The sequence below is a fragment of the Artemia franciscana genome, chromosome 6 (genome assembly GCF_032884065.1).
Source record: "Artemia franciscana chromosome 6, ASM3288406v1, whole genome shotgun sequence".
In the NCBI taxonomy this organism is placed as follows: domain Eukaryota; kingdom Metazoa; phylum Arthropoda; class Branchiopoda; order Anostraca; family Artemiidae; genus Artemia; species Artemia franciscana.
Genome location: NC_088868.1, coordinates 37,945,824 through 37,968,812, shown reverse-complemented (window position 1 = coordinate 37,968,812; position 22,989 = coordinate 37,945,824). Strand labels below are relative to the sequence as shown.

The following is a 22,989-nucleotide window of genomic DNA, read 5'->3' as shown; positions in this document are numbered from 1 at the left end:
ATCTTGCCCTAATGGTCATAAAAGTGACAATTGTATCCCAACTAAAGATCCCTCCCCCTTATAGGGTCTGATACTGCCCTTGGCTATATGCTGAATGTAGCTGATTATTTTGTTGTTGTTTTTTAATCAGCATCATTTTCCACTGTTGACACAGGTTTGGTAGCAGACCTACAACTGTTGTAAAGGTGACATTGAAATGAAATAAAAAGTAGTACTATTAGATACCTTAGTTTATGCTCCATTTTAGTATACACAGTTGTTACCCTGACAATGCACCTTGTCCTTTCAATGGTCCCAGATATAGCCCTAGGAGTATTTCATAGGGCAAGTTCCATCAGAATTTTCTGTAGAAACAAGGATAAGAGACAACCTTGCATAACTCCTTGTTGAACAAAAAACCAGCTACCAACATCATTTCCTTCATTGACTAGAGCAACTTTATTCTTGTACATAAAACTAATCACTCGAAATGTACTTTGTCTGGTATACCATAGTAGCATCAACAATTTGGTACTGTCCAAAACTGAATGATGAATGGCTCTCCCAAAAGACTTGGAACCTGATCGCTGAAAGGAAAAAATAAAAACAAAGCGATTATAGAAGGATTGATAAAGAAATCAAGAAATTGCAGAGGGAGATAAGAGAAACTACACCGAGCAAAAAGTAATACAAGCTGAAGATGCAGCAAAGAGAGTAGGCTCTAGGACCCTTTATAAACTAACAAATGTAATATTGGGCAAGAAACCGATTCAAGATGGACCTGTAAGAAATTATGATGGTATTCTCATCATCAAGCGATTGGCTATTGAAAAAACATAGGCCGACCATTTTGAAAAGCTGTTGAATAGACCACCGCCTGATGAGCTTTTAGACGTACCCTCTATAGTTTTCCTCATGCTTGAACTCAATACAGAACCCCGACTCTTTGACGAATTACTGACAGCTGAAAAGAAATTAAAAAGTGGCAAGGCACCAGGTGAAGACCATATCATGGCGGGGTTGATGAAGACATCAATCAGTTCATGCATATCTATTTTGCTGTTCTTGTTCCAAAAAATTTAGGTGACACAAAAGTACCAACAGATTGAAAACACAGCACACTCATAAAACTCTTCAAAAAAGGTGATAAGACACTACCTGGGAATTGGTAAAACTTCTATTGGTAAGTACGGTAAATTTCTGGTACTATTAATCCTCCACAGAATACAAAATCTACTCAACAAGTACTTGAATGAAGAGCAACATGTTTTAAGACCAGGACGTTCATGTACCGATTTGGTCTTCACCCTAAGGGTGCTAATAAATAATAGCCGAGGGTGGTGAAGCAAATTGTACATGGCATTTATATACTTTGAAAAGGCCTTTGACTTGCTGCATTGCAAGACTATGGAAACTACTAACCTTTTATGGGATCCCTGAGAAGTTGGTAGCCCTCATAATGGCTCTATATAAAGACTCTGAATGTTGTGTTAAAACGACAGCAGGAAGGACAAGATACTTTCGTGTCCTTTTTTGTGTTAAACGAGGCTGTTTCTTGTCACCTTTCCTGTTTCCCTTAGCTATTGACCATCTGCTCTTTAACACTTGCATCAGAAGCAACACAGCAAAGCACCAGACTTGCACCAGAAGCAACACAACTAAACACAGAACACCAAATTAAGGATTTAGACTGTGCCAACGATAGCACACTCATTGAGTCCTGTAAACAAAGACTACAAGAATTACTAAAAGCTGTACGGGACAGAGGCCAACTTGTGGGACTAAGAATCAACACTGATAAAACAAAAAGCATGGCAGTAACGGATTCACTTCTACACCTGAGATGCAATAACCAGGACATTGAGCAGGTTCTGGAATTTGAATACACTGGGAGCACAATGATAAACACGGGAAAAAACTGAAAAAGATATATCATGTCGCATTTGGCAGGCCTCTGGTATATTCAAAAGACTAAAACCGATATGGAGGTCACAGAATTTTGTCCTCCAACTCAAACTTTGTCTATTCAATAGGAACGTCATCCCCGTTCTGTTATGTGCTTCTAAAACCCAGCATCTGAATAACACACAAGAAAGAAAGGTGAATTCTCGTCTTCGAGAATACATATCTCTGGAGAATACTAAACATTACTTGGTCACAGAAAATCTCTAATGAGAAGGTGAGATGGGTGACCAGACAACCCATAGTGACACATGTCATTAGGAAATGTCGACGGAAATATTGTCTAATAGGCACACCTATTAGACGGACCTACAAAACATAAATGCTTCCCTTCAACCGACATGGGAAGATGTTCTTGCTTTGGCGCACATGAGGTATTCCTGGCATTTTCTCTTAGATGCCCTGGGCGCCTGTGGGAGCACAGTAGGATCTATCCCCTCCCCTAAATCCATGCTGTTTTTCTCCTGAAACTTTAGCTACAGCCTATCTTTGTCTAGAAAGTATCATCTTCCTAAGTATATTGCTGCCTACAGAAATCATACTGATCCCTCCACAATTACCACACTCACGCTCATCACCTTTCTTATAAAGAAGTGTATTTAAAGTGTTTTGTAAAATAACTAGCTTCTTCCTTTTTAAAAAAAATTATATTCATAATCTTCTTATTTCATATTCCTCATTAATTTATCTTTAACCTCACAGTCAATATATTTCAAAACTCGTTTACTACACTATCAGCACCTGAGACCTTATTATATTTTAGCCCTCTAAGTACTGTCTCCAGCTCCTTCCTGGAAAATAGATCTTGCTTCACATCCAGGTTGTAAAAAAAAAGTCCATTCTGGTTTTGACTTCATGGTTACTGTTATGGTTATAGTGACTTAACGGTTACTTCAGGGATACTAGTTTTAACTTCAGTGTTAGGCTCACATCAATGAGACCAGGGACAGGTCTGGGGGGAACTTGAATCTTGATAGTTTGCTAGGACATTACCTAAATAAGGGTATTCCATTCTCTGTATCATTTCCTACAATTGTATCATGGTTTAACATATTTTCAAAATAGTTGCCTACCTCTCATACAAAGATTAAATTTATTCTAATTTCAATGCATGAAGGCAATTTATTGACTGAAGTTAGTGTAGCTGTAGGCAATCAGTCTTATGAGTTGTCATGATTTTAATATTTTTCAGGAACAATGAGTTTGATTTCAAAAATCTTTGGTGGTGGCAAGGACAAGAGTCCCTCAGCCGCTGAAGCGATTCAGAAGTTAAAAGAAACCGAGCTTATGCTCACCAAAAAACAAGAGTTTCTTGAAGCAAAAATCGAACAGGAGCTAAGTACTGCCAAAAAAAACGGGACAAAAAACAAAAGAGGTATTTCGTTTTTTTTTCTTGAAGTAAAAATTCCTCAAAGCAAAAATTGAATAAGAGATAAGTACTGTCAAAAAAAGGGAACAAAAAACAAAAGAGGTATTTCGTTTTTTTTTTTTTTTTTTTTCTTGGAGCAAAAATTTCTTCAAAGCAAAAATTGAATAAGAGCTAAGTACTGCCAAAAATACAGAACAAAAAACAAAAGAAGTATTTCGTTTGTTTTTTTGTTTTTTTTCTTGGAGCAAAAATTTCCTCAAAACAAAAATTGAATAAGAGCTGAGTACTGTCAAAAAACGGGAACAAAAAACAAAAGAGGTATTTTGTTTGTTTTTTTTTTGTTTTTTTTTCTTTTTCTTTCTTTCTTTCTTGAAGCAAAAATTTCTTCAAAGCAAAAATTGAATAAGAGCTAAGTACTGCCAAAAAACAACGGAACAAAAAACAAAAGAGGTATTTTGTTTGTTTTTTTTTTCTTGGGGCAAAAATTTCCTCGAAGCGAAAATTGAATAAGAGCTAAGTACTGTCAGAAAGAGGTATTTTGTGTTTTTTTTTTTCTTGAAGCAAAAGTACTTCCAAAAAACGGAACAAAAAATAAAAGAGGTATTTCGTTTTTTTTCCTTGAAGCAAAAATTTCCTCGAAGCGAAAATTAAATAAGAGCTAAGTACTGCCAAGAAAAATGGAACAAAAAACTGAAGTATCTCGTTTTTTCTCCTTTTTTTTCTTGGAGCAAAAAGAGATCATGAGCAAAATGTTCCCAAGAAAATTTATTGAAACTACAAAAATGGTATTTTTTTAAGGTTATTTTCATATTTCCTTGAAGCAAACAATTTTCTGTAGCTAAGTATTGCCAAATAAATTGAATCAAAAAAAGATTATTATTTTTCTTAAACTTTTTTGAAGCAAAAATTAATCAGAAGCTAAGTTGTGCCAAGGACAATTTAACAAAAATTATAAGAGATAGGCTATTTGTTTTTGTTTTTTTAGATTTCCTTGAAGCTAAAATCAAACAGGAGCTAATTATTGTCAAGAAAAACGAAACAAAAGCGGTATACCTTTTTTATGAAGGCTAAAAATTAAAATATAAAATATGAGTAAGGACGCTTAAGTCCTATATAAAATAACGAATATTGTTTAGGTGATTTGTCTCCAGTAATAACATCACTCTTAGCAGCCATATACGAAATAATTGAAATTCTCCTCTATTTTATAAAAATACAGGGAGGTGGGGGGGGGGCTATGATGTAAGTTCACAGAGATAAGTGGCTGGGAGTGAGAAATACAAGTAATTAGTTCCTCTGAACTTAATCTAGTAAAACAGTTCGTTACCACGAACTGTTTGGTTACACAGTTCGAGGTAATGAACTGTAAGTAAGGAGCGATGCAGCTCAATAGTAACCAAATCTTCATAACAATAGATACATCAAAAGAATCGAATTTTGATTTCTGTTCAAAGTAAGTAAAATTAATCAAACTTAATGGTACTCAATAAAAGTTACAAGCCTGAGAAAATTTGATCAATTTTTGAAAAAGGGGGGAAACGCCCCCAAAATATCAAGTGAACTTAATGAAAGTCACTCCATCAGATTCAACATACTATACAACTCTACCGTAGAGGTGTCGAGCTCCTGTGCACAAAAATGTGAAATTTTCCATTTTCTGCTAGAAAAAAGATCACACAGATGTGTGTTTTTTTTTTTTTTTTTGTCTTTTTACAGGGGTGATCTTGGAAATCGGGAGAGGTCTCATCAAACAGTTCGTGGTAACGAACTTTAGTAAGGAGAGACCCGGCTCAATAGTAAACGAAACTCTAAAAAACAAAATTTTAATGCTAAAAGATACATCAAAAGAATCGGATTTTCATGCTGATTTTAAATATATAAGTTTCATCAAATTTAGTCTTTGTCATCAAAAGTTACGAGTCTGAGAAAATTTGCCTCATTTTGGAAAATATTGCGAAACACCTCCTAAAAGTCATAGAATCTTAACGAAAATCACACCATCGCATTCAACGTATCAGAGAACCCTATAACTAAAATTTCAAGCTCCAATCTACAAAAATGTGGAATATCGTATTTTTTTTGCCAGAAGACAGATCACGGGTGCATGTTTATTTGTTTTTTTTTTCAGGGGTTATCGTATCGACCAAGTGGTCCTAGAATGTCGCAAAAGGGCTCATTCTAACGGAAATGAAAAGTTCTACTGCCCTTTTTAAGTGACCAAAAAAATTGGAGGGCACCTAGGCCTCCTCCCAAGCTCATTTTTCTCATAAAGTCAACGGATCAAAATTTTGAGATACCCATTTTGTTCCGCATAGTCGAAAACCATAATAATTATGTCTTTGGGGATGACTTACTCCCCCACAGTCCCTGGGGGAGGGGTTACAAGTTACAAGCTTCTACCAGTGTTTACATACAGTGATGGTTATTGGGAAGCATACAGACGTTTTCAGTGGGATTTTTTTGCTTTGGGGGTGGGGTTGAGGGGAAGGGGCTATGTGGGAGGATCTTTCCTTGGAGGAATATGTCATAGGGGAAGAGAAATTCAATGAAAAGGGCGCGGTATTTTCTAGCATTATTATAAAAAAAAAACTATGAAAAAATAAACATGAAAAAGTTTTTTCAATTGAAAGTAAGGAGTAGCATAAAACTTAAAACGAACAGAGATTATTACGCATATGAGGGGCTCTAAAAATACTTTAGCATAAAAAGTATTTAGGAGAGGTATTTAGGAGAAGCTAAATACCTCGCTCTTTATGCTAAAGTATTTTTAGTAATTTAAACTATTTTTTCTACGGCCTTTCTGATTCAGGGGTTATTTTTAAAGAATTGGGACAAAACTTAAGATTTAGTGTAAAGAGTGAGGTATTAACGATGGGAAACAACCCCCTCATATACATCGTATATTTTTTACTAATAAGAACGTTCGTTAAAAATTAAAAGTTCTAGTTGCCTTTTTAAGTAACCGAAAAATTGGAGGGCAACAGGGCTCATTCCCCACTCCTTATTTCTCAAAATCGTCTGATCAAAACTAAGAGAATGCCATTTAGCCAAAAAAAGAATTAATATGCAAATTTCATTTTAATAATTTATGTGCGGAGAGCAAAAATCAAACATGCACTAATTCAAAAACGTTCAAAATTAATTAAAAAAATATAATTTTTTTAACTGAAAGTAAGGAGCGACATTAAAACTTAAAACGAACAGAAATTACTCCGTATGTGAAATGGGTTGTCCCCTCCGCAATCCCTCGCTCTTTGCGCTAAAGTTTGGCTCTTTGCCACAGTTCTACTTTTTAAAACAATTTAAAAACTTTAGCGTAAAGAGCAAGGGATTGCGGAGGGGACAACCCATTTCATATACGGAATAATTTCTATTCGTTTTAATTTTTAATGTCGCTCCTTACTTTCAGTTAAAAAAAACTAGTTTTTTTTATTTAATTTCAACAGAAATCAAAGGTTATAGTGCCCTTTTCAAGTGACCAAAAATATTTAAAGGTAGCTAACCCCCCTCCCACGCCCATTTTTTCCCCAAAATCATTCAACAAAATTTTGAGATAGCCATTTTGTTCAGCATAGTAAGAAAATGTAATAACTATGTCTTTTAGGATGACAAAGCCTCCCACATCCCCAGGGGAAGGGCTGCAAATTATGGCCTTTGCCCATTGTTAACATATAGTAATAGTTTTTGGGAAGTATACAGACGTTTTCGGGGGGGGGGGATATTTGTGATGATCTTTCCTTGGAGAGGGAGTCGGATTTCCCAGAATTATTTAAAAAACGATCATAAATTAAATTTGGAAAACATTTTTTTCAACTGAAAGTAAGGAGCAACATTAAAACTTAAAACAAACAGAAAACTTAAAAGAAAGAGAATTTATTACCTATATGAGGGGGGTTACCCCCTTGTCAATACCTCCCTCTTTATGCTAAAGTTTTTTTAGTATTTATAAAAGAGCTGTTTATTTTAACTAAATGGCCTTTTTGATTCAGGAGTCATTCTTAAAGAATTGGGACAAAATTCCAACTTCGGCGTAAAGAGCGAGGCATTGACGAGGGGGTCACCCCCTCATATAAATAATAATTTCTGTTCGTTTTAAGTTGTAATGTTGCTTCTTACTTTCAGTTGAAACAACTTTTTTTTGTTTAATACCAACCAGAGGTATCGGTAGCCAAAATATTCTGGGAGGGGGCAATGAGTTTTGCAGACATGTTGGTCATTTTTATAACTGATTTGGGTGCTATTGCTTTTAATTTTACTTTCTTTTTCTTTTTCCCTACTGAGACTGGTTCTTTTTCAATAATTTCACGCCATATATTTTCATAAACCCATTTACACTGTTACAAAAAATTATGAGCCAGTAGAATATGTGTGCTTTGTACCACTATTTTACCGTATCACATTTTTTTGGCTGGCTGACAACATCGGGGGGCACCCCTTTTCCCATGCGTGACAAACATGCAGATAACTATAGCACATGACACCGGTTCATCCCTTTACCCTTGGCTACGTTCTTGTCTATTATCACTTCTTTTTGCGTGGGTAGCTGTGCATTTTCTTTTCATTTTACTTTCTTTTCGTTTTCTTTTTTTACTTTCTTGTGCTTAGGGGAGGTGGGGGAGGTTTAACTCGTCTTATTATTTTAGTTATTTTATTATGCATGCATATCTTTCATTTCTTTCATTTTTTCTGCCTTTCTGATTTCTCTGTACTTTCCCCTTTTTAGTCACTAGTGTCATGGGGGGATGTCCCTGTCAAATACAACTTTTCTCTCCTTTTCTGTTTGTCTTTAGCATCTGTGGTTTGTCTCCTATTGTTTCATTTTTTTTATCTTTTCTTCTTTTTCCATGCCATTACTCTCACTTCTCATGGCGTGAATTGTAGGACACCCCCCTCCTCCTGCTAGGTATTTCCCTAGTGTCACTTTTTGCCTTGGTGTTTCTTCTTTCATTTTTCTTCCTTTATATTTTTCCTTTCCGTCATTTTTGCTTGCTCGTTTGTCGGGGAGGGGGCCCCTAGTGAGCCCCCTCACTAGGGGGCTCACTAGGGCTCACTTTCTTACTTCTCTTTTTCAGTTGCTTTTCAGGCTTTAAAAAGAAAGAAGTGGTTCGAAACAACGTCAATTACAGCTTTCTTACTCTTATTTTTTCAGTTGCTTTGCAAGCTTTGAAAAGAAAGAAGAGGTACGAAAAGCAGTTGCAGCAGATAGACGGAACGCTGTCTACAATTGAGCTTCAACGCGAAGCATTAGAGGGGGCCACTAGTAATACAGCGGTTTTCCAGGCAATGAACGAAGCAGCAAAATCATTGAAAGGCGTGCATCAGAGTTTGTATGTTTGTCTCTCTCTTTGTTTGTCCTCTCGTTTGAACCGTAAGCCTTTGATTCTGGAGCTGGGTTAACTAATCTCAATTTTGTGCCTTTTTTATGGCTCCATTTTTTTTAATCTACGAATGTCTTCGAAGTGTGTCAAAGCGGTTTATGCTGTCATAATTATGTGTAGGTAAACGAAAATTTCCAAATAGTAATTAATGGTAAAACTTAACTAATTCGAAAATGAGTTGGGATTTTTGTGCTTGAATTTGATTTGCTTTTAGTTCAGATGTTGAATTATAATATTTAGTAAGTTAACGAAATAGGTATTTGCTGCTATTTGGTTCATCAATTTATTCCAAATGAATTAATTGTAGTTATCTAGGATACCTTTTTGTTAGAAAATGTCTGCCATATCTTTTAAGAAGATCTTTCATATTGTGTCGAATCTTGTTATTCCTTACTCTGGTATCGTTACTCGTGTCGTTCAATAAAGGGTTAGCAACAAAAGAAATATATAAAAAGTGATTTTATCTCCAAATGTACTAAAAAGACAAATTCCCGCTACATATATCAAAACTAAATTTTTCTGCTACTACTTCTAACATCACTGCAGCGCAAAGCCGCATGAGGGGAAGACAGTTACGCACACTCTTCCGTGAGATATGGTCAGTCAGTCAGGTACCCAATCCGTAGGCAATTTCTCTGGAAACCATCCACCCCTCTATTTTTCTCTGTGAAACATCTAGCAAATACCTCTCCATTTTTCTCGGGAAACCATCTAGCAAATCCCTTTCCATTTTTCTCTGGAAAACATCTAGCAAATCCCTCTCCATTTTTCTCTGGAAAATATCTAGCAAACCCCTCTCCATTTTTGGAGCGCCCACGCTTCAAAACCATACTTAACCATTGTCAGCGGTGGATAGATTCCAATATCCTAATCTTAGTTCATAGACTTATCCTCCTATTCTTCCAAACTTTTTTAACTGCGAAATAAGACCCGAACTTGGCTACTTTTCTTGGCTACTACTCTATTTTTAACATCTTCGCCGTACCAGCACTCTTTACTAATAATACTACCAAGATAAGTCAAATTTATGAAGCCTCAAGAATGGTTAGAAGAAAAAAAATATAGAAAAAGACTTAAGTCCAAATTGACAAAGAAGTGAAAAGATAATTTGCCGCTGCCTGAAAAGTTAATAGTTATGTAAACTTATTATCAAAGAGTGGGATTCCTGAAATTTATAGGTCCTTTGTTAGTTATAAAATATGTCATGGCTACCTCTGGTTTTCACTTGTAGTTTTATAAAATCGATTTTTCTAATTGGCTGGAAAACAAATTACCTTTTCTTTGAGTGAATTTGGAGATGATGGTGTGTTAAAAGATGTTTTTAATGTTTATATTATCTATTTTACTCTTTTTAAGACTCTTAAGTTTTTTACGACAGAGAACTAATTTTTTTCGTATTTCATCCTAACATCACAATTGAGGTTATATGCTAATAAAATTTTGCTTGTGGAACGTCATACCGAGACTACACGTATCACTTCTTTCAAATAATTAAATAAAAATAAGTCTTTTTAGTTTTAAGTATGCAGCGACATTAAAACTTGAAACGAACAGAAACTATTCTGTATGTGAAATGGGATGTCCCCTCCTCAACGTCTCGCTCTTTGCGCTAAAGTTTGACTCTTTGTCACAGCTGTATTTTTCAAAACAATAAAAAAAAATTAGCGTAAAGAGAGAGGCGTCGAGGAGGGTACAGGCTCTTTCATATATAGAATAATTTCCTCCTGATACCAATATAGTAATATAAGGGAGTTCCCCCCTTGTCAATAATTCGCTCTTTACGCTAAAGCTCGAATTTTGTCCCAGTTTTTTAAGAATTACCCTTTAGAGTTACTTCAGTGAGAACATCAAAGCTTGATGTTCTCGTTGAAGTAACTTTAATAGCTTCTTTTCCCTACGTGCATCAGTAGTGACAATTGTATTTGTTATTATTGGTGGTGGTTTTATTTGTTTTTAGTTTAGTGTTTTTTTTCTTTTTATCTTGTGATGAGGACGCCTAATCTAGATACAGGCGAAATATCCGCGTTATTTTAGTCTTTCATCTCTTTTCTCTCTACTGGCCGCAGTCTCGTTTTAGTTTTTTTTTTTTTTGAATTGTATCTCTCTTTGTTGTTTGTTGTCATGGCTGGCCAGTTCGGCTTAAGAACTTTCAACAATTGGCAACGTTCATAACTTGCAGCCCTTCCCCTAGGGACTGTGGGGGAATAAGTCGTCCTCAAAGACAGTGGGAAAAATAAAAAAGCGACTTTGGGGAAAATATGAGCATTGTAGGGAGCCTTGTTGTCCTCCAATTGGTTTGGTCACTAAAAAAGGGCAATAGAACTTTTAATTTCCGTTAGAATGTGCCCTTCTTCTGAAATTCTTGGACCACTGGGTCGATACGATCACCCTGGAAAGAAAAAATAAATAAACACGTATCTGTGATCTTTCTTCTGGCAAAAAATACAAAATTCCACATTTGTGCAGATAGGAGCTTGAAACCTCTGCAGAAGGGTTTTCTGATACACTGAATCTGATGATGTGATTTTCATTAAGGTTCTATGATTTTTAGGGGATTTTTCCACTTTTCTTCGAAAATAGAGCAAATTTTTTCAGTCTCTTAACTTTTGATGGGTAGGACTAAACTTGAAGAAATTTATGTATTTAAAGTCAGTATAAAAATCTGATTTTTTTTATGTATCTATTGGTATAAAAATTTGTTTTTTAGAGTTTCGGTTACTATTGAAACGGGTCGCTCCTTACTTACAGTTTGTTACCACGATCTATTAATATCAGCATTAAGCAGCTTCCATACATTCGGAATTTTCTATGCTAAATGGTTAAGTTACATTGCAGTTAGAGCAAGCTTTCACATTTAAACAAGATCTTCCGAGCTAGAATAACATAAAAATTAATTAAGCCATAATTATCATCGTCAAAAATTATGACAGTCATTGTAAACAAAGTATTAAAAATTGTAAAATAGAGGTGGAAATTCAAGCTCTGATCAAGCACGAAAGGCTTTATAGAAAGACATTTTTAATTCATTTTCAAGTTTTATTGATTAGTTAAAAAAAATTTAATATATAATCCAAAAATTCCGTTTTATTTCTACTAGTTGTTGACTTTTCGATAGACAAAACGTAAACATAAACAACGTATAATTGTGAATATTTTACTTTGAAATACTTTCACTATGTGTAAAATTTGCTCCATAAGATTACATAATGCAACATAAGGTCGAAAATTATGCTACTATGAAAAGGTTTCACAGCGCAGCATGAAAGAAGCGTTAGTTGTATACATTAAATGTTGTAATGTTAAAGGGATATGTGATTATGTTGAAGGTTTGGTCTTTTACGATTTTTGAAGAAGTAGTTTCTACCTAGGTCAGTTTTAGAGTCATGCATCTCCACCTGTGAATATAGATATATATATATATATATATGGTTTTAACTACGTAAAACTTGCGAATATACAACATTCTTTGCTGTCCCATTGTCTTTGCATATAAATAGATTGTCAGGTTATCCCCCTGTTTCCCCCGGTGTCCCCGTTGTAGTTGTGTCCCTGTGTCCCGGTCGTCATTTATATTCCCTGTGTCCCGGGTCCCGGTCATCATTTGTATCCCGGTGTCCCGGTCTGTATATACATTCGTTTTTTAGTTTTGTTTTTCTCCTTTATTTTTTTCCTTTTTTTTTCTTTTTTAGCTTATTTAGATTTTTAGATTTTTTAGTTTTTTTTATTAGTTTTTAGTTTTTATTTCTTTTTAGTTTTTTTGTCCCGGTCGTCATTTATATCCCCCTGTTTCCCCCGGTGTCCCCGTTGTAGTTGTGTCCCTGTGTCCCGGTCGTTATTTATATTCCCTGTGTCCCGGTCGTCATTTGTATCCCGGTGTACCGGTCTGTATATACATTCGTTTTTTAGTTTTGTTTTTCTCCTTTATTTTTTTCCTTTTTTTTTCTTTTTTAGTTTATTTAGATTTTTAGATTTTTTAGTTTTTTTATTAGTTTTTAGTTTTTTTTTCTTTTTAGTTTTTTTGTAGTTTTTACCTTCTTTTTAGTTTTGTTAATTTTTTTTTTTACTTGTGTCCTGGTCGTCATTTATACTCCCTGTGTCCCGGTGCTTTGTTGATTGCTAATCGAACATTCCTTTTGTCCTGGTCGCTTTCTCTTTGAGTGTCGTCATTTATTTTTTTCTTTTTTAGTTCTTTTAGTTTTTACCTTTTTTAGTTTTTTTTTAGTTTTTAGTTTTTTTAGTTTTTTACCTTTTTTTAGTTTTTTTAGTTTTTTAGCTTTTTTATTTTTTTTATTAGTTTTTAGTTTTTTTGTAGTTTTTGCCTTTTTTTTTAGTTTTTTGTCCTGGTCGCTTTCTCTTTGAGTGTCGTCATTTATTAGTTTTTTCCTTTTTTTTTTTAGTTTTTTATTGGTTTTTACCTTTATTTTAGCTTATTTTTCAGTTTTTTCCTTTTTTTTAGTTTTTTTTATTTTTTATTTTTTTTAGTTTTTTACCTTTTTTTAGTTTTTTTAGTTTTTTTAGTTTTTTAGCTTTTTTACTTTTTTTATTAGTTTTTAGTTTTTTTTGTAGTTTTTGCCTTTTTTTAGTTTTTTCAGTTTTTTTTTTAGTTTTTTATTGGTTTTTACCTTTATAGTTTTTTTAGTTTTTTAGCTTTTTTATTTTTTTTATTAGTTTTTAGTTTTTTTTGTAGTTTTTGCCTTTTTTTAGTTTTTTCAGTTTTGACGTCACCTAATCCAGTTTTTTCAGGTGACGTCACCTGACACATCCATCCACACATCCATCCACACATCCACAGACAGACAACTTATTTTTATATATATAGATATATATATATATATACATATATATATATATATATATATATATATATATATATATATATATATATATATATATATATATATATATATATATATATATATTTGCATCTCTGAGCGTTCACGTTTGATTGGCAGGGGTATGGGGTGGGGGGGGGGGTTGTATGAGAACGTTTTTCAAAGAGGAATGTCAAAACGTGAAAGTATTATTCTTTGATCATCATTTTCAATTTTTCTTAACAGGGAGGGTCATTCCAGGTATGTAATCAGATTTTTGCCAGGGAAGGGTTGCTATTTTTTTTTTTTTTTCGCTTTCTTCAACTCACAAACTTGTATGTTTTTTGTACCTTTCTCACATTAATCTTTGAGCTGATTTTTTTACCATTTGTGAATGTTCAATTACTTCTGAGTTTTATCAGTACATGCATGTTCGGGGACAGTACAATAATACAACATCAAAATCCTCCTCCCCTCTCTTTTAGAAAGTCCCCCTCCTAGCCCCCTTTATATTCTTTCAAAAATAGTGTACTAACTGAAATTTAAGACTCCTAAAGGTTGAAAGTTTTGAGTGTAACTAGGAGGAGTTTCAAAACGCATGACTATAATTTTTTTTTTTTTTTTTGCTAGATTTAGATGAAATATTACACTGGTAATAAACCATTATTTGTACCGGTGAAAAAAGCGCATTTTATATTTTTACCACACATGGCACGCTCTGTCATCATGTGTGGGACACTTCTACCCCGTGTCGGCCATGACACCTGCTTTAAAAACTTTTGAAAGTGAAAAATTCCTTACTTATAAGCTGGTAAAAATTTAATCTGAGCGACCAATTTTTTAAGGTTTTCATGATGCTTTGAAGTAGGTTTTAAAACTTAAAATAATTTTTTTTTTAGATATTTTAAAGGGGGTTTTTCAAAGAGTTAATAAGCTAAAGATAGTTCTAATATTTTTAAAGATGTTTTGAAGTAATAAAAAGTTGATTGACAATAGAATATACTCCGTAAGAGTTATCCAATTCACTGGAACTACTATTGTATTTACTGAAAAGAGGGAAATGGTTTGTGAGTAGAACCACAAGTTCAGCTTTAGGGCACTTTGATCTTCTCTCTAAAAAACTTAAAGGGCTGTGCAAGATTCATGGTCATTCGGGCGTCCCTCAGTCTGATGAATTTTCCTATTTCCCCTGCAATTTTGGCGGACTCGTAAAAAAATTAATTCATATTCTTGTCCTATTCTTTTCTTGGTTCTAAATGAATGTGAATATACTTCTGAATTTATTTCAGTGACGTTGACAAGGTTCATGATATGATGGATGAAGTTGCAGAGCAGCATGAAATAGCAAAAGAAATTTCTGATGCAATCTCCAACCCTCTTGCTTTTGGCCAGGATGTGGACGAGGTAAGTTTCAACCTACTTAATCAGTGGTGTTGCTTACGTAGTAAGCAACACCGTTTTGTAAGTAAGCAACACGTAGTAAGCAGCATAGTTTTGTGAACAATTAGAGATCCTTATACAATGAAGTATGTTTGGGATTTTTTTGGTACAATACAGATTTTCTGGTAAATTTGGGTTTTATTACTTTTTGACTGGAATCTATGTTCTTTTTTAGTTTATAGAAAAAAAAATTCGTGTTATGACAAATTTTTAACCTGCTGTTCATATGGTAAAAATTAATATTTTGCGGTACAATTTTAGTGTGAAAGCTGGTACAGGTTATTCCAATAAACAGTTATTGCAATTTTAGTGTAATAACTGATACAGTTTATGAGAGGGGTACAATTTTAGTGTGAAAGTTCGTACAGTTTATTTCAAAGCGTTGGCAACGCTGCTTATCTGTAGGTCTTGAAAAACTCTGACCGATTCTTTCATAAAAAGAGCAATCATCCCTCCACTCTAAGCGTTTTCCAAGATTTTAGGTTCCCCTCAATTCCCCCAATGTCACTAGGTCGAGTCGGGATTTAAAATAAGAGCTCTGAGACACGATATCCATTCCAAACTTCAAATTTCATTAAGATCCAATCACTCCTTCATAAGTTAATAATATCTCATTTTTCGGATTTTTTCAGAATTAACCTCCCCCTCCAACTCCCCCAAATAGAGTGGATCCGTTCCCGTTATGTCAATCACGTATCTAGGACTTATGCTTATTTTTCCCACCAAGTCTCATTTCGATCCCTCCACTCTAAGCGTTTTCCAGGATTTTAGGTTCCCCTCCCCCTCAATTCCCCCCAGCTTGCCTGAAGTAGCAAAACCGGGACAGACCGACAGAATTTGCGATTGCTATATGTCACTTGGTTAATACCAAGTGCCATGAAAAAGGGAAATAAAATTATATAAAAACAAAATTAAGAAAGAAAATATATGCAATTAAAAGAATATATCAAATTTTATGAATAATAGTGTAAAATAATTTTTCTTATAAATTATAAATAAATAAAAGGAGAAAAAAAAATAAAAATTTAAATAGGAATAAAAAAGGGAATAAGTTTCTGCAAAATAATAAGGTGGTTTTCAATCTGCTCTAGAAGATTATCGTGTTCCTAGTCCATCCCCGTTAAGGTCGATTTCCTGAACATCAGTAAAAATTGCAAAATATTTATAGGACAATTTTGCCAAAGAGAGAAAAATCTTAAGAAAAAGATCAATCAACAGGTCGTCGGCTAGTAGAAGGAAATTTAAAAATGAGGAATATTTCACATCCATCAAACTAGGGGTCTTCAGCGCTAAATATAGAAAAAAAATAGTTAAAGAGAATAAAATTTGTTTTTATTTTTATCCAGTTGCCTTTGTGCGTCCACTCGAAAATTGCTCAAAATGTTTATAAATATACTCGTACGTGATGAACTAATTGTATTAAAGGAGCATTAATTGTATATGTAGATATTGGTTTGTTTCTTTCTGATTGTTTTTAATTTTACATTTGAATTTGAATTTCTAGATTATTTTGGACTTAAAGATTTTCTCTTTTACTTAGTTTATTTTTATACTTAGTGCGAAGTTGACTAGTTTTATACAGGCGAAATGCCCATCGTTTTTTCTTTCTACTGACCGAAGACCTGTTGCTTTGTTTTTCTTCTCGATATTTTTCTCTCTTGTTTGTTATGGCAGGCCAGTTTGGCATTAGATCTTCTAATTTTGCACTTTATTTATTTTTTCAATTAATTTCGATCCTTTATTATATGTATAAAACGTGGCCTTCTTTACGTCAAGTATAGTTAAGTCACAGGTGGTGTTTGTATAGCCTAATACAAATTTGATGATGATCGTGGCAAACTAAGAGTCACTAGACATGTTGACATTTTTCCCAATGGGGCCAAGTTCAGTTTATAGTCATAAATTTTCTATAATTTTTAACTTTAACATGTTCACTTCACTGTAATTTTAAGGGTGAACTTGTTAGGTTGAAATTTCGTAGACCCCGTGAAGTACACGTTCTAGACTCCGTGCAGTACAAGTAGTAGACATCCGCGTATTTCACAACTTAGTTTATTTGTTCTATTTGATGGCACAATTCTAATTTTTCCCAACAAAGGCCTATCCTATATCCTTAGGAACGATTCTTTGTGCAGCAATTACTTTGGCTTGGGTTGAGGGTAATCGGAGCTCAGTCCCTGTGAATCTGAGGAGCTCACGGTTGAACGAATTTCCTTGTACCATCTAAATATCAGTTGCCATGCGAGGCGGTAAACGCCCAGTCTTGCCTCAAGATCAAGAACATATGCCTTTCGTTGTTCTTTAGGTGGGCTGCAAGGGTGTATCCATAATTTGGTTCGGGCGGAGGTACAAAAAAAAATCCTAAGAAATGCATTTTTGCTACTTTTTTACGCTTCGGACAAAACTTTCGGGAGAGGGGGTTCAAACCCAGTAATCCCCCCGCTCCTGGATCCAGCCATGGTGGACTGTCGAAATAAGAAAGTATATTCACGGGGAACTTCAACACAATTGGTAAGGTGTAAGTTTTTTCTAGAACCATTTGCAGAAATAGCCCTAATGTTTGTGGCACAAAATCAAAGATGTAAAATAATTTAAGAATTAAATGCAAGAGTAGTTGAATTGAGTGCTGGCAAACAATGTTTTATTTTTACAATTGAATGCATACTCTTTCGGATTTCTCTTTGGGTTCAAAAGGGATTCTCTTTTGGGCTTAGTTACAGTCATTCTTTTATTGTAATTAATTAAAAAAAATATCTTTGATGGCAAAAAAAAATTCAGAGAAAAGTAAAGAGCAATAATAAAACTTAAAATGAGCAGAGATTAATCTATATAATATATCAAGCTTCAATTTTAGTGAATGTGGCCATTCAATGCAGCAGAGCTCATTCAAATACTTTAGAATTACTATAGACATCAGGTAACTCTATTTTAAGTCATCTCCAGAGTGTTTTCTGTTTGCCGAATACTAGTACTAGTACTAGTATTACATACTAGTACTAGTATAGTAGTATAGTAGGCATTACATACAAATGCCTAGTACTAGTATTACATAATTATAATAAAAACTAATTATATTATTACATGCAAATGACTATAGAAGATATATATTTAAGTACATAAGTTTTTTGAGTATATTAGATAAGTATATAATGTAATACGATCTTCAGTCTTTTAATGGGCAGAATACATGTAGTTAATAATATACAATAACAGTAGTTAATAGTAATAATATTATTGTATATATAATAATATAAAAATGTTGATAATCTATTGTTAATGCTGTCTGTATAATGCTGGTAGATTTCAATTTTTATAAATCATCTCCGTCATCTCAATACAATTTTATTGGCATTTTATGTCTCTTAGTATAATTTATTTGAGTACATATTGCTCAAAATCTGATTTTGAAGGGGGATTGTTTTTGTTTTTTATTGGGACTTGTTTGTATTTTTGATGGTCGAGCTATCCTTTATTCTGCCAACTGAAAGGCTTATTACTCCACAATAATAAGATATATCGACCGGCCGATATGAGGGTCATTGTCCAATGTCATTGCACAATTTATGTGCTTCAGGGGCCATAAAAAATTAAGTAGCTTTATTATTTAAAACAAAAAAAAACACTCGTAATATTTTCAGCTGATTTTATGAAATTTTAAGTAGGCTCTCCAAATTACTAGACGGTAGTCGTATTGCAAGTAAAACTATTTTCAGTTTAGGAATCAATTTAGGGGGGGGCTTTTCATCTCTCCCTAGCTTCCCCCTCTAGGTTTCGAAAACTACATTTGGTAGTTGTATGATATACCCCCTATCTAATATTCTTCGAACCTGTTTCTCTGACTCAATCCTAATGAAATATACCAAAGTAAGATAAAAACATAATACTTTAGAAACAAATTTGGGCTATATATTTGCACATTAGGGGGTGGGGGTAAAGTATAGCGGTTCTGCTTGCCTAATGTTTTAGATTCAATTATTCTGCATATTATGTAGTAAGAAATGTTCCAACTTCACACTGTCCATCTACTTTACACCCATCCCCCCCCCTAATGTGCAAATATATAGCCCAATTTATATATTTTCATATTTTTTATTTATTCTGTCTCTTCTCGTTGTCTTGTCTCACGCTAAGCTGAAAGAAACTAACGGGAAAAAAAATCGGTTCTATAATGCGTAAATGAATGAACAACTTGAGCGGAAGTGGGTTTATTATACAAGTACCCTACATTTTCTCCTTTCCCCCTTATATTTTTATGCGTTGACGCCACTGTCAATGGCCCAAATATTGTGGTGGCTCGATCCCTGTCAAAGTGAAAATTGCAATAATACGTAAGAACAAAGCTCCTCCCATAGTCATTGCTGGCGCATGAGCAACTAAAACTGACATTTCAGTTGCTGCGTCTTTTTTAAAGGGACAGGTCGCAAGCCCAACCTTGCGGCAGCCGCAATTGAACTCTACGGTCCAAAAGAGCGTCAGTCCACTGTACTGCCATAGGAATTTGACTAATATCGCACCCTGTTTATTTTTCAAAATGCTTTGCCACGTTAGAATTTCTCTTGTTACATTATGGCAACGTATCTTGTTTGACCATGGACGTTTTTCTTAAATTCTTTTCGTGCTAATAATTTAATCTGTAAATGTGTTTTCTTTCTAGGAGGATTTAGAAAAAGAACTGGAAGAGCTTGAGCAGGAGGAGATGGACAGGCAGCTCCTTGAAGTCAAACCGTCAGCAGAAGAATTGCCAACTGTGCCCAGTGCTGAACCGTCCCGTGCAAAGCCAAGCAGTAAGTTCCATAATTAAGTTCAATAATTAATCATTCGATTAGGGAGAAAAAGATAGTTAACTTTGACGAATCGCGTTTTTTGTCCTATTTTAGGGGGTAGCTCTTAGGGGATGGTTCTTTTGGCCAGTTTTGGGAAATGAGATCAATAATAATTGCTTGAGCATACCAGAAATAAGGGCTAGTTTCTGTGTGGATGTTGCCTAGGATTCATTTGTATTGATTCAGGGATCAGTTGATTTTGTCGTTAACTCAGCACCGAATATATTATTTTTTTATTTTTTGTTTACACAAAAGCAGGATTAGCAGCACTATGCTAATCCTAGGTGTTGTCAATTAATTGTATTTCTTGTGGTTCATATGAATAATTGTATTTTAATTTTAGGTATAAGTGATGATAGTAGTACCTTTCATGCCTTTTTTTTCTTAAAGATTTTTAGGCTGAGACGCTTCTGAAACTAAATCGTAACCATCTGAAACGTTTTGCTAATGCAATTTTCTATCTTAATGTCTTGGGGTGCGCTCGGACGTCCAACTACATTGTTAGACTATAGTTCACTTGACTAAAGTCAAGTCAACCGTATTTCCGACATGGGCCGAAACGTCGACAGCTTGCGTCTTTGTCAGTAAGAGAATTGTGCGATTGTCTGGTAAAATCTTTACATGAACTTAAATTGAGTCCTTTTGATATACCCTAAGACTACATCTTCGTTTAAAAAACTACGTCTCTATGCCTAAGACTACGTATTTTGCGTCTTTGTCAATAAGAGAATTGTGAGACTGTCAGTCAAATTTTTATAAATAATTTCTGAGACCACACTGGCTAATCATGACAAAACATAAAGAAGAGAAAAATAAGGTTAATAACAGCCAGTAGAAAAATTGAAGAGAATATATCATCTAAAGGATGATATAAAAACCAAACCTTGAAAAAAACTTCTTTTGATTTTAGTGTTTGTTTTAAGGTTTGGTTTTTTGTATTTATTTTTTTTTATTATTATTATTATTATTCTGCACTGAAGACGGTCAAGCGGAGGTCTTGACCGAAATAATTACATTTTCCCCTTCGATTTTTTCACTGGCTGTTATTATCCTCATTTTTCTCTTCTTTATGTTCTTTTTCGTTTTGTTATGATTAGCCAGTGTGGTCTCAGAAATTATATGCGACAAGCTTACCAGAGCATATTACCAAGTCTATTCTTAATTATTTTGATTTGTCAACAAAAACACTCTAACCGAATTAATGAGAAAGAATTTATACACAATTGTAAGGTAAAGAGAATTCTTCCGAATTCTCTTCGATTCTGCTTAAATCTAGGCACACAATCGGAAAGGAAATTTAGTGATAGAGTTGGTTTTCAGTCACTAATCCACATTTTGAAAGACCATCAAAACCGAAGTTTTTTCCTCAGTAATACAATCTCGAAAATTCGACATTTTTTAAGCAAAACCTTTCAGTGCCAGATTTTCAACAGATTTCTAAAATGGCTCAAAACTCTTTTGGCTACGGCTTTTTTATGGCTAGGGCTCGCTTATTAAAAAAGATTTTAAAATTACGAAAAATATTAAAATATTCGAGATGTTTTCTTCCTAGATTCTGTCCTGGTCCGGCCATTGAGAACCTATCTTCTAAAGTTCTTACATCGGGTATACAAAAAAATTAAACCCGTTTTTTCTTCAATTATTTGTTTCGAGGGGAGGTGGTTAAGAATCTTCTTGACTTTGCTCCCTTTTGCTGAAAGTAAAAAAAAAATCAGGAAACACAAATTCTCAAAAAATTAACAAAAGACCCAGACATCATTATCATCAGGGCTGATAAAGGGAACAAAATTTGTATCCTTGATAAAATTTTATATAATAAAAAAGTTATGGATATTTTATCCGACACTCACATTTATAAGCCTATAAAATCAGACCCCAGCGACAAGTTCACCCGTGAAGCACGCAAACAACTAGGAATTTACCAACTGAAAGACTTATTACTCCACAATAGGGCCTGATCGGTATATCGGCCGGCCGATATGAGGGTCAGTGTCATTATCGGATATCAGGAAAAAGAATATCAGTTGTTGGTCTTGTTTTTATACTTTGTTTTATGTGCAACTTAATCAGAAGATGGCACCAGATTTTCTCAGATAATTTTCGCTTGTCCAGGTCCTTGGGGGGGGGGGGGTGAAGCCACTAGCTTAGTCTGACTTATTACTCCACAATAGGGCCTGATCGATATATCGGCCGGCCGATATGAGGGTCAGTGTCATTATCGGATATCAGGAAAAAGAATATCAGTTGTTGGTCTTGTTTTTATATTTTGTTTTATGTGCAACTTAATCAGAAGATGGCACCAGATTTCCTCAGATAATTTTCGCTTGTCCAGGTCCTTGGGGGGGGGCGAAGCCACTAGCTTAGTCTGACCATGGTGGACAGAGCTGCACAGGTGAGTCAAATGACAGCAAAGTATATTTGTTGTCAGCTGTCTGGCTAAGTGGTTGGCGCGCTGGTTTGAGAATTATTTGTCCATGGGGCACGAGTTCAATCCCAGGTGTATTGGTTGCCAGTTATTTGGTTTGGGACATCGGTTAGTGGTGCAACTCTGTAAGCTCAGCCAGAGTCAACCCAGCTCTAAATGGGCACCTGGAGAAATCTGGGGAAGGTAAGCAGGAAGGGTGTGTGAAAGCACATGATGGCTGGCACTTCCTGGCTGAAGAGCCACGAAACGGAGATCAGTACCCCCGGTTTGGATCTTACGGGTCTAGTGCCGTCTTACTTATTTACTTATATTTGTTGTCAATAATTGTCAATACAGAGCAATATTCTATGGCGACTTCAAGATTTGTATGGCGACTTCAAGAATGTACATCCTCTACCGAAACAACTAAAATGAATACAATAAACCATAAATTTCTATTTAATGAATTTTCACTTGCATGGGTGAAAGATCCGAAATTCAATCAATTAAAACCATGATATCCAGTAAGGGGGCAGCTAAGGGGGAGAAGGGGTGTTTTAGGTGATGTGGGGGAGTTCCAAGGTGTCGCCGCCGCATGTCAGCACATTTGGAAAATTTTGTTTGTGTGTTGACATACTGGACAATTTTGTCGATACATTTTTTTAAATCCCTTCTCTAAACTTAAAACTAGCTGAACCCCTTTATTCAGTGTCCCTAGCGTGGATTCGTTCGTAAGGGACCATACCATTTGAATATAAAGCGAATTTTTCAAATTAATATGTGAAATGATTAAAATTCAAAGTCCCGCTATTGAAATTTGGAT

General features: G+C 34.6%; 1 protein-coding gene across 1 annotated transcript in view; it reads left to right on the top strand.

Moving 5' to 3' along the window:
* The window catches only part of LOC136028388 (charged multivesicular body protein 4b-like), a 31,596-nt gene that overhangs the window by 5,748 nt on the left and 2,859 nt on the right, over positions 1 to 22,989 (top strand). Inside the window, exons 2-5 of the mRNA XM_065706201.1 lie at positions 3,134 to 3,316; positions 8,460 to 8,637; positions 14,789 to 14,903; positions 19,594 to 19,723. Of these exons, the coding sequence (XP_065562273.1) occupies positions 3,139 to 3,316; positions 8,460 to 8,637; positions 14,789 to 14,903; positions 19,594 to 19,723 (601 nt within the window). The 5' untranslated portion in view covers positions 3,134 to 3,138. The remainder of the gene's footprint in view (positions 1 to 3,133; positions 3,317 to 8,459; positions 8,638 to 14,788; positions 14,904 to 19,593; positions 19,724 to 22,989) is intronic.